At 38.4% G+C, this 12,857-nt stretch overlaps 1 protein-coding gene across 3 annotated transcripts in view; it reads left to right on the top strand.

Annotated features, from left to right (window-relative positions):
* The first annotated feature begins 8 nt into the window (after nt 1-8).
* The window catches only part of erich3.L (glutamate rich 3 L homeolog), a 58,824-nt gene continuing 45,975 nt past the window's right edge, over nt 9-12,857 (top strand). For all 3 annotated transcript variants that reach the window (XM_041590347.1, XM_018258191.2, XM_041590348.1), the window contains exon 1: nt 9-166. In XM_041590347.1, coding sequence (XP_041446281.1) covers nt 147-166 — 20 coding nt within the window. In that variant the 5' untranslated portion in view covers nt 9-146. The remainder of the gene's footprint in view (nt 167-12,857) is intronic.

A 12,857-nucleotide genomic window follows, 5' to 3' on the forward strand; every position in this document is an offset into this window, starting at 1 on the left:
CTGTCATCATTACTGCACTAGGCTGAGATATAAAGGCTTGGATCCTGGCAATAACACATTTGCCTGATGATTATCAATATTGAACTATATATAGCAGGAGGAGAGGCAAGCTAGACACTGCAGGTCTGAAGAGCCAACCTGCAAAGATGAGCCACCCATATGTCGGGTAAGTGACTAATGCCCAGGCTGCCACGTTCCTCCATTCCTCATATGAAATGCTTATGTGACTATGCCCTGCTACCTGTAGCCATTGATTTGCCAAACGTTATATTCTGATAACTCTCCGATACAGGTAAAAGAAATACACTAGAGATAAACAAATTTTCTAGAATTACTTAACTACAGGGATTGCAACTTCCAGTGATAAGGTTCCCAGCATCCCTTTCAATGAATCAGGTGGTATAAGTATTCTGGGAGTTGTAGTTTTGCAACACCTGCTTTGCAAATGGCTACCTACTCTATACTGAACCACTTGTAACGCAGTACTTGGTTAAGGGAGAAATCTTTTTTTTCTCACAGCATTACAGAACTATAACTCTCCGAATATGCTGGAGGGATGTGGGAGTTGTAGTTTGAACATCTGGATTGCTATAGGGCATATTTTTCACTTCCTTGCATAATAAATTTATAGCATAAGCATACTGACTAAGCACTTCATATTTTGAAATAATTTGCTTCTTAAAATTTCTAGAAATAAATAATATAAATATAAGAAATACTGACTTTATGAGTCATATTTATTAAAACACACAACTTGCTATGTTTTCACACTTTGATAACCAATGCCCCTACAAACGCTGCACTGGTCTATTCCCTTAAAACTCCAATATAAGTGAACAGAGAGCTGTAAAAATTCCCTCTAGTGAACTGCAGTAAACTCTACTTTTATCCTTTGGTTAATATGCCCTTAATCTGAGTCTGTGGGCACCTACTCCAAGATAGTCATTTGTTTTAGTTTGTCAAGGTTATTATTAGGAAGCAGACACCCATTTTTGTTGCACTGCTTATTTTTGAGTTGGGCTTTTATAATCAATACAGTAGCTACAGATGGCAAAAAAAGGGTCTTAAATGAAGACTAATTGCTAAGATGTTGTTTTGAGATTTAGTAGACAATCGTGCATCACTGAAATTTATATTGTCCATGAATCAGAAATGCAGTGTTTAATTATAAATGGTAAAGGACTCCCTGACCCTCTCATAGCCTGAGTGTCATAGCCTGCCCAAGGAATATAGCATCTGATCTAAACTAAAGTAACCATGTTATAGAAGTACACTGGTGTAACTTTCTGTTGATTCATCATGTTTAAAGGCAGACAGAGTCCTTAACATTCAAACAACAGGGATAATTTAAGAAGAGCCTGGGCACGAGTGCTAGAGCACTAAGTGGTGCAAAATCACAGCCCTTAGTGCTCATTCAGAGCATTAGCATTTGGGGTCTTGCTGTGTGCAACCACCATAGCAAGCACCAGGCATTGCTGCCTTTCCTCCTGCTATAGGGCAGGCAATAATTACATGGTTCTTCTCATTCTATACCTATCAGCACTCCTTAATATGCATTGATGCCTAAATGATTCTCAAGCTTGGCGATAACTAAGGGATGGGAGAGGGGACTCCAATGTGCCTCTCACTGCCCCCCTCTCATGAATACAGTGCTGAACAAAGAAAGTGCTGTATTTATGGAGTAAAGGTGGCCATACACAGGACGATAAAAGCTGCCAACAGACCGAGTTGACAGCTTATTGGCCCATGTGTGAGGCCCTCCAGCGAGCTTCCTCGATCAATATCTGGCGGAAAGTCGAGGCAGATGTTGATCAGTCAGGGTTAAAATTCCAGGATTGCAGGACCACATCTGTTCGTTAATGCGGCCCTGCAATCTGACCACCCATATGTTATACATTATGATCTGATTGTTGTGCCCTAGGGCTCAAGATCGGATCAGCTCGTTATTGACCCACCTCAAGGTGGGCAGAGATCCGCTCATTTGGCGAAATTGCTAAACACGAGGATCTCTATGTGTATGACCACCTTAAGTTGCAAAATTTTACAGGAAAGGCAAGTACTTCACCACTTCTTGCTGTGCAAATAACCATTTATTTTAGCCAGTTTTACCACTCAAGTACAGAACAACATTTCGGGGGGGTTTGCACCTCCCTTCGTCAGGTGAAACCCCCCCAAAACGTTGTTCTGTACTTGGAGTGGTAAAACTGGCTAAAATAAAGGTTTATTTGCACAGCAAGAAGTGGTGAAATGCTTGCCTTTCCTGTGAAATTTTGCTCAATGTGGACGTTGCCATATGTCTAAGGAATAGCACTACCATATGTAACAACACCTGAAGAGTGTAAGTAGTGCTCCCCATATCTATTACAGTATTTGTCACCTTAAGTTGCACCCTGCCACGCTGTCTGACAGTGAATGATCCCTTATATCAGTCCATGAAGGAGAAATATATTGGACTACTATGAAAAGCACATTTTCATTGCATTGTAAATGGGAAATTAAGCACTAGTAAATCAGGAACTGAAAATGCCATTAATATTTTGCTGTACCTGCAGTAACATACTTAGTTATGCCTTATTATTCACCAACAAGCTTGCAGGCCAGATAGTGAGCTTTTTGGAGAATGATCTTTGTTAAAGGGGAACTATCGCGAAAATGAAAATGTAATATTAGCCTCAGCATGCTGAAATAAGAAACTTTCTAAACACAATCAATCGTTTCTGAAATAATCAAGTTTATCTTCACTATTCCTCTCAGCATCTGTTTCTCCTCATTCTGTCTTCATTCAGGAGTTGGGTGTCAGATGAATGATCCAATATATCTTATAGGGGGGCTCCTTTTGCCTAGAAGATGTATTAGAGCTCACTCTATTAAAATCACCAGACGCCATGTCTCTCTACATGCAGAATTTGTGCAAAAGGCAGTTATTTTGTTATAATTTGTCCTGGAATCAGTTTATTGAGTGAGCTCTAATACAACTGCTAGGAAAGGGAGTCCCACTATAAGATATATTGGATCATTAATCTGAAACAGATGCTGAGAGAGGAATAGTGAATATAAACTTGATTGTTTCAGAAACAATGCAGACTTTTTAATTGATTGTATTTAGAAAGTTTCTTACTTCAGTATGAGGAAGCTTATATTCAATTTTCAATTTCACAATATTTCCCCTTTAAGCTAAAGGGGGGGGGGATATAAATTCAAACATTCTTCCCTGTGTCTGTGTAGGTTTCTTGCAAAGATTCTTTTTTTCACACACTCACAAACAGGCATTTTCATTGTTTGATGAAACTGAACCTAATGTGGGTATGGATAGATTGATAGATGGTAGGAGCATTATGGTGATGAGAGACAGAGGAGATTTTGAGTGTTTTGCTGCTCAGGCTCTGTGACAGGCTTGTAGTGCTGCACAATGATGTATGTTAAAGCAATTTGCACCTGTTGCTTGGCAGTGATTTCTATTCATACTGAACGCTGAGCAATTTTGAGAATAGTTGTCCCCCTCCCATGGCTACAAAACATTCAGGCAAAAACACCTGAAATTGCCTTGTATGCCATTCCGCTTATGTTGTAAAATCTAGGCTCTAATTAATAGGGCACACTTTATCTCCTGTGTGGGTCTGTATTTGTATGCAATCGGTGTGTTTGCTGCATACGTTCTTCTATTGAACATTAATCACCCAGATGCACTGCCTGACATTGTGTATTGGTGGATGGAATTTTAAAAACCTGCGCGATCTAAAGAGCAACCAATTTGAACAATACATAGATATTTATTTATCTAGTATAGGAAGTTATGCGGCAATTAGCAGGAATGTGTACAAATATTGTGTCTGTGCTAAGCTGAAGTTTCTGTAAATTAAATCAAATTTTCACCACTAATAAATGTTTATTTACATTTATATGAAGGTTTGCTTTGAATACTATCCCACCAGAGGTTCTTACCCAACTCTTGAATCTTTCTTTACTGTAGGGACCTCTACCTCCTTAGATGTGCTGTGCCACTGGCTCAGGTTATTTTGTACTAATAGCTAACATTGTTATAGCAATATATGTGAACGCTGTTATCCAGAGGTTCCTCAGCTTCAGTATTGTCGTGGTTAGGGTGTTCAAAGTAGTACAATGTAGGCAAGTTAGGGTTATGTTAACCCTCAATACTGCATGAGATCTACCAGAACCCATATATCTATACACCACTGGTTGCAAAATGTGCGTCATTTATTGCTTGAGCCTGTTCCAAGCAATAATAGCTCCAGATAATACAGTAAAAAAATTGTCCCCACGTAAAAATGATTCAGATATATTTTATGATGCTCTTTAAATGAGAACTAAAGCCTTACTAAAGAGGTAGCTAGAAAGGTTGTACATTATGTTTTGGACTTCTGTATCAGCCCAAGGCAACCACAGCTCTTAAGGCAGTAAAGATCTGTGTCTCCAAAAATGTGCCAGTAGCTCCCCATCTTCTTTTCTGCTGATTTACTGCACATGCTCTGTGCTGCTGTCACTTACTGATCCTCACAATATACAGTACACATAGAATATGTCACAATATAAGGCTCATTAGTAATGAATTCATATGATTACTACATGGCAGCACAGAAACCAGTGCAATAAGCATCAGAATTTAATAATCAGCCCTGTAGCATCATCTTATATTACAGACCAACCTCATTTTCTGCTGGATAATCTGTGACAACCCCTAAGCTTGGCTTCTCAACAGCTGCTCAGAGCCCACGGAGCATGTGAATGTCACAGACACTTTCCAAGATGGTGACCCCCTGTGACAAGTTTGAAGTCCTGGATCATTGCTGCTATTGAGAAGCTGAAACTTTAGGCTGTGCAATAAGTTCATTATACAAAATATGGCATTTTAGCCACAGTCATATTTAGGGTTTAGTTCTCCACTAAAATTGATCTCCACTCATTTATGCATTCACAAGACCAAAATATACAATCTGCCACTTACAACAAATGGCCTGTCCAACATGTTTTAAATTTGATTTCTGTGTGCACATAAAAACCCAGGTCACATGGAACATTTTTCTAAGATGGTAGAAGAGTCTAATATATTTGGAAGAGAACTTTTAAATACTTTTGAAAAGGAATTCAACACAAGACAGCTACGGTAGTTCTAACAACCTTTTATTCTTAGCTAATCTGCACTCATTACATCTGTGCACAGAAAGCTGAATGAAAGAATGCAACATCAGGAACACATAAGAGGGCTTATTTGCTTAGCATGGGGTAGCAAAAAAGCAGGTGCAAACTGCCATGGGACAGGGCTTCATTATGTACTGCAAAAATCTGCATTCAGGAAAGGCACATACAGTAGGTGGGTGCAAAACGCAGGTTGCATTGAAATCCCCTACTAGTAGTGTTCTGTAACTGAGCACTTAATGGATGCTCCCCTTAATTCTCTAGCACTTGATACAGGATTTCATAAATAACCCCTAAGATCCGTGTCCCAAGTACTGCATATTGCGAACCACAAACAACAGACATAGCGTACTTTATATTGCTGGTACATATTGCAACTGTGTATTGTGCTTACACTTTACACTCCCCGCCTATGGGTTGTACTCTGATCACAACAATATGCTGTGCTACCTATTTGATTATGTATTAATATAAATCAAGATTGTTATAGAGGTAACTGAGTAAAAAAAATCATGTTAATGTCTGATTGCTGATTCCAATATTGGGAAGTGGGGTGTTTTTTTTTTTTTTTTTAAAAACTGTTGGACTAGAGAGAAACAGCTCTTTCTCTATGGTTGTGAGAACTGCTGTAAAAGCCCAGTGTGCAATCTGAAGAGTAGCATCTTACTGGAGACATAGCATGCCTTTTCAGTTAACCCTAGTACAACAGCTATGAGAGTGCTGAAATCATACCTGCTAATATTTTTGAAACAGCTAAAAAATAGAAAATTAAATTGTAGACGTTCTGGAAGAGCACTCTGAGAAACTTTAATTTTACATTTTAATGTAGATCATATTTAAAAGGTTCATGTAGAACAACTTTTTTTTTAAACTTAATTTGCTGGTAAAATGATTCCCCTCTCCATCTTCCCAGCTGTGCATGTTGGACTCATTGTTATGCTAGATACACGCTCTGTTCTCTCTCTCCATTAGTAAAATGCATAATTGCTAATGATGGAGTGCTGAACATGAGAGCTTGGCTGAGATGCATCAGGTAATTCCATCTCTGTAAGCAAATTGAGATTTAGCCTTTAATGTTCCCATGGGTGAGATGCGTGATGAAGAGATGATTTGCGTGGCAATCAGGTTTAATAATAATGATGAGAAGAACAGGCCTTGATAAATATACTTGAAGAATAAAAAAAGGCAATTTAAAGTAGGGGGCAGTGCTCAAAGTAACATTGTCCCTGGATGGCTGGTAAGCAGTCATTTTGCACTGTGGCTTGTATAGACCAGTAGTGACTAAATTAATTGTACAGGAATTACTAAAATCAGGCTTCTATACTAAATGTATGCATTGTGGCTTGTATAGACCAGTAGTGACTAAATTAATTTTATAGGAATTACTAAAATCAGGCTTCTATACTAAATGTGTGTAAACCCTTTTCAAGTAGATATCCTTCCTTTCCGTTGACCATTTTGTCTAATACAAACGTATCCAAGCAGTGCAGAAAAGGTGTTGGAGCAATATTACCTCAAGGAAAACTATAAATCAATATGCATCAGAGGATGAATATGCAAGAACTGGTTGTTAGAAAGGTGATGACTTTTTCCAGGGAAGCTAATTAGGAATCCTTAAGGGCTTTATTATTCCACAGTGAAAATTGCCATTTCCCAGTTACCTACTTGGTGCTAAGGCCTACTATGCCCAATACATATTGTATAAGTCATCCTGGTGCAGCAATTCTCATGGCAGATATTACTTGCAACAGTGACATGAGGCAGAATGAGCAATAATTCATATATACTAGATGAAACATAATGATAATCTATTTGGGCATCTGCTATGTTATGCATATCTCACCCTATCTAAAGTAAGGATTCCTTAACAATGCTACGTCCAAGGAAATCCCCCACTTCACATTTTTAATGGGGCAAATTTACTTAAGAGCAAAGCACTTTTTATTGCGAGAATTTGCCAAATTGACAATTCGCAGAGACATCGGCAATTTACTAAAAGGCGAGCAAGACCATTCGCTGGCAAAAAAGCTCAGCGCTAGAGAAGTTTTGCGTTGTTTTGCCAGGGGAACAATCGTTAATCTGCAAGTTTATCAAAGTGTGAACTTTTCTATAGGATTTACCTGGAGAATTATTATAATGTGGGATTATGTTTACAAGTTGTACATTCAGAAAAATATATGTTATTAACACTTTTTTTTAACCATTTTAAGCTCATGCCACAGGTTTAGGATGGGCTCATGTCTAGGACAATAGAAGATCTTTTTTGTCTTTATTTTGCTTCTTTGGACATTTTTAATAATAAGTGGCCACTTCCAGCAATTTCACCAACACCACTAATAAATACATACATTTCTCCTTTATATACCCACCATATTTAATTTGAAGTAAGCGTTAGTATGTTTACAAAGTTTCACTAGGAAGAAAGTAACACTAAAGAAAATTCGCTAAGAATTTGCGCTGATGAATTATCGCTGGTGAATGTATACCAGCATTCTCTTGGCAGGACTTGGCATTTTGATAAATACTGTTTGTGTATTTGCCACAAAATAATATCTAGTTGCGTGAAGTATGTCAAAGTTTCCCTGAAGTGAAAATTCGTAGGTAAGTAAATTTGCCCTTTTGTGTTTACCTAGACGCTGGACAAATACATACATAGACGGAAGCGTGAGAAATACAATACAAAGAAAGACACTGAAATATGCAAGTTTCTGTCACTTGATTCCAATACCTAATGTAGGGTTTATGCATCAGAGTTAAATCATACTATTGGTATTATTTTACACCACCACGATGCCAGAGTCAAAGCCTGACAACAGAGTAACTGAAGGAAGGAGGGTATCATGAGCAAAGTCAGAGAGAAGTAAAGAGCATTGTTCACAGATAGTCCAAAACCTCATTGGAAAAGCTGGAAAGGAAACCAACTCCAACTCACATAGTGTAGAGAGCAGAAGCCAGCCATTACTGTGTACTGAATTCAAACATTTCTTTAGTATATTGTTATGTTTATTTTTTTAGAGAGTACAAATGTAGGCAAAGTCTATTGCGGTCATACAGTCATGCATAGTGTGTGGTAATAATAGTGATAATAAAAATGGAGAGAAAGAAACAGCAAGTAATTCTGTGATAAGACATTGTATACGTCAGCTAAACTAGCATAAGCTTGAAGAAAAACAAGCCTCTTATTTTAGAAACTTTGAGGATCCATATTTTGCCATGGCCCCCATATATTATAACTATGTTACAGTAAACATTAGTGTTAGCCATTTCTCACTCAATTCTGACTCAAACTGACCTTCAAGCTAGACTTCTAAGAGTATCTAGGAGAGTAAATAGGCATTTTACCTAAACTCACGCTAACTGATCTTTAGGCATCACCTCAGCCAACTTTCTGATTTCTCCAGTGGTGCCAGAAGTTCGGAAACTTAATGCTTCACATCACAGAAAGAAACATGAAAATTCCAGGCCCAAAGCATTCCAGATAATAGATCATATTCATATAGATATGTTGTTCATACTTATAAGTGAACAAATAGGCAAATCATATAGTAGATTGGCTGCAGTATTTCATCTCCACAAGCGATAGTATTCCTTTTTGTGAGAGCTAGTTAAAATTGAGTTGTTTGGGACCCATATGTCTACAATATAGTGTAATATATACCATGAGGTTAGTAAGATAGGCATGTGTAAAGAGACCCAAGTAAGAAGGTGCCTGTTCTGCAGAGCTTACAGTCTAAATACTCAGAAATACCCTCTTGAACCCCCTCTCCCCATTACAATATGTCAGACTGATACTGAAGCAATGGAATGGTCATTGAAAATGCCCCTCCTGTCTTAAACATGTCAAAACAAAATGCAAGAACAAAACAAACAGACCTTAGGCTGGTGCCATTAGCTCTGAACAATGACTACAGTAATTCTTTCCAGGAAACAGTAATCTTGTGTTATGTGTGTTTTAGGTGGTGCTTTGGATGTAATATTGAACAAAGATAACACTTTCACAAAGAACATATTAATCATACTTCGTTTATAGCTTTTCTTTCCTTATTGAATCCATGCAATTTAAATATCTTGAGCAATTATTCACAGCTTGCAAACAAGTGCTAAGGAAACAGCACACTGTTGCTATAGCACCATTTAATCGCGGAGTAAACTTTACTCCGGGACACAAATGTTTTTTTATCTCATCTGGTTCTCTGATTAACATGGCATATGTTTATATGATTTTAAAATGCCTTGATACATTTTCTGAAATTTACATGGTTAAATAGATGTAACTTGGAAAAACTCTTCAGGTACTGTATGTTATATTATATTTGCTACTGCTGCTGCTACTGACTTGATCAGAGTCCTTTTATTTAAAAATGTGATGCACAAACTGGCATGTGGGGGCTGATTTATCAACATTTTTCCTTTTTTCCTTTCCACAAATCAAATAAAAATTGTGTATTGGAAGGGAAAGAAACACCATAGCGATAAACTAATGTTAAACTTCACCATCTAAGCTAAATTCACCATCTAAAAGCTGTTAAGGTCATGTAGAAGTCAATGGGAGCTGTCCTCTGGTAATTGTAAATTCTTCCAAAAACGAGGATTTTGAGGTTTTCGTTCTCCTGTTCCACACTTTGCTCTTTTTATATTCAGATTTTAAATAATAAAGAAACATGCTTTTTTAAAATGTGAGTTTAGTCGAGGTTTAAAGAAAACCTCTAAAACTAAACAAATGTGAATTTAGAGAAATAACTCACTAAGTGTAAAAGGTGTTACTAATAGGTTAATTACAGTTGCCCTCCTGTTAACTTCTGTTAAATTAGTAAATTAAGACTTTCCACAATCTTGCACAATCACGACCATGATTTTGCTAAAATTGTGCTGTGATTTTGTGCCCCTTAGTGCACAATTTTGATGGGCTGCTATTTGAAGCAGTGTCATTTATCACAATTGTATCGTCATAGTGTAAGGCTATAGTAAAATGAGTATCACCGTTACTCTAACTTGTAGCTTTTGCCCAATATTTGCAGGCAGGGGGTAATATACTGTAATCAGCAATATTAATGAGTAATGGGTGCCAGTGGTTCTTCCATATAACTTATTTATTAAAGAACATAATTCACGTAGGAGTTCAATTAGAGATTAGCAGGAACATAGAACAGCAGTGGTCTAGGCATATATTCACAGCACCAATGGTCAGTATAATTCCACACAGGGTAAGAGAGAAAATACACAGTACTCACTGTTTTCAGCCTTTTCCTTAAATGGGGCTAACTGACACTTAGGGGCAGATGTATCAAGGGTCGAATATCGAGGGTTAATTAACCCTCGATATTCGACTGCCGAATTAAAATCCTTCGACTTTGAATATTGAAGTTGAAGGATTTTGTGAAATTCCTTCGATCGAATGATCGAAGGAATAATTGTTCGATCGAACAATTAAATCCTTTGAATCAAACGTTTCAAAGGATTTTAATCCATCGATCGAAGGATTATCCTTCGATCAGATAAAACTTGGAAAGCCTATGGGGACCTTCCCCATAGGCTAACATTGGCCTCAGTAGGTTTTAGGTGGCGAACTAGGGGGTTGAAGAAATTTTTAAAGAGACAGTACTTTGATTAACGAATTGTCGAATAGTCGAACGATTTTTAGTTCGAATCGTTCGATTTGAAGTCGAAGGTCGTAGTCGAAGGTCGAAGTAGCCAATTCGATGGTCGAAGTAGCCAAAAAAACCATTAGAAAATCGAACTATTTTTCCTCTATTCCTTCACTCGAACTTAGTGAATGGGCCCCTGAATCCCTGCTCTGCGTAATTAGTACCCAGATCCTAGTCCCACTCAACACTTCTCTGTGGAGTTTGTGCTGCTCAGCTAATTATCCTAACACTCCTAGGGGCAAATTCACTAACCTCCGGAAATTCGCCAGCGACGGCTTCGCTCACATCGCCACACTTCGCCAGGCGAAAATTCAGTAGGACAACACTAATTCACTAAAATGCGAAGTTGCATCCAGGGCGCCGAACGTTGGCGAAGTTTTGCTAGAGTTAATTTGGCAAGCAAATCGAAGTTGCGCTAGTGTTGGCTAATTTGCATATGGCGGGAAGTTACATTTCAATGGACGTATATGTTGCAGCAACTACATTACACTTCACAAGCCCAAGAAACCTTAATAAAAGAAAATAGAGTTGTGATAATAATGTGCCATATGTTAGGAAATATAGGGGGAAGCTGGGTACCCTAAACCCCCCCCCCAATATTTTGCAGTCTATCACCCTGAAAAACTGAAAAGTCGCCATTTTTTTTGGGGAACTCCTATCTACTCGATTGCACTTAGCCTGGTCTGAGGTGGCGAAGGCATGTTTGGCGCAAGAGGTTATGTTCATTAAAATCTGCATCTTAGTGAATATGCGCAGTTACGTCTATTCACCAAAACAAAAATTTACCTGCCATTAGAGTGCGAAGTAGCGCTAGAGTCTCCACACTAGTGAATCTCCTTCACTAGCGAAGTTACGCCAGAGCCCCTTAGTAAATCAGCGAAGTCCCAAAATGATGTCACGCTGGCGAATTTTCGTTAGTCATAGACCCCTAGAGTGATCTATGAAAGTGAGTAGCCTATCACTTACTAGACCTGACCTGTCTAGGTTCCAAGTACAAATTCCTGCCTGCTCAGGTAAGGGGACTGGCGAAATGGACCATGAACACAGGTGTGCTCAGCCTATATATTGTAACATAGTGGTATCTAGTGGCTAAACCTGGGAAAACTAGGGGTCTTGCTTTGACCCAGGAAGAGGAGCCTAGCTCCTGTATAACTAAGGGGCCCTTCTGTGGCCACACTTTAGGGGAATGCAATTTAAAAGGGGAATACATTTATCAGTCCCCTACAACAGTAACAACATTTCAAAAGCAAATACCATGTTTGGACCCCTAAAAATGCTTCAATGTGTTTTGTGTTGATTACAGGCTCTTAGGACTCATGATTCTTTCCATCGTAGTAAATGGGAAGTTTGTCTATAGGTTAAAGACTCAGTTGTTTTCCTACTTTAATTAATTTGCATGAAATGTATTATCCACAGAGATCCGACATACATTATATTTAGCACTACAGTATCTAGACAACACCATGGGAAACATACACACTTCAGAAGTTGATATGCAGAACAGGCCACACCTAGAACTCACACTCAAAAGAATCACTTAATTGTATTGTGGCCCATAAGAGCTCAAAAGTAGTAGACTCAAAGAATTCTTGGGTGGTCTATTTATTATAATGTTATTTGTAGCTATTAAGCTTTTTCCAAAAAATCTTTGCTCATCACTGAGGAATAGTGATGGGCGAATTTGCGCCGTTTCGCTTCGCCGAAAAATTCACGAATTTCGTGCGAAATTCGTGAAACGGCGCAAAATTTGCGACCGTTTTTTCGGAAACAAATTTTGACGCGCAAATTCGCCGCGAATTCGCGCCTGGCGAATAAATTCGCCCATCACTACTGAGGAACCTTCACTAGCCTGCCAACCATTTAGCTTTCCATAACTAGGGTGCTAACCCAGTACTCTACTGTCAGAGATTTAGGTAGGTTGCTAACTGACATTAAGTGGGTACTGACCCACTTGTATTTTTGCTGCTGTTTCGTTCTGTACTCCTTTTTGGTTGAAAGCAGGAAAACTGACCACAGGGGAGCGGAGGGTAAAAACGCCCAAATGTATGAACCCCAATG

The sequence above is a fragment of the Xenopus laevis genome, chromosome 4L (assembly GCF_017654675.1).
Source record: "Xenopus laevis strain J_2021 chromosome 4L, Xenopus_laevis_v10.1, whole genome shotgun sequence".
NCBI classification, from domain to species: domain Eukaryota; kingdom Metazoa; phylum Chordata; class Amphibia; order Anura; family Pipidae; genus Xenopus; species Xenopus laevis.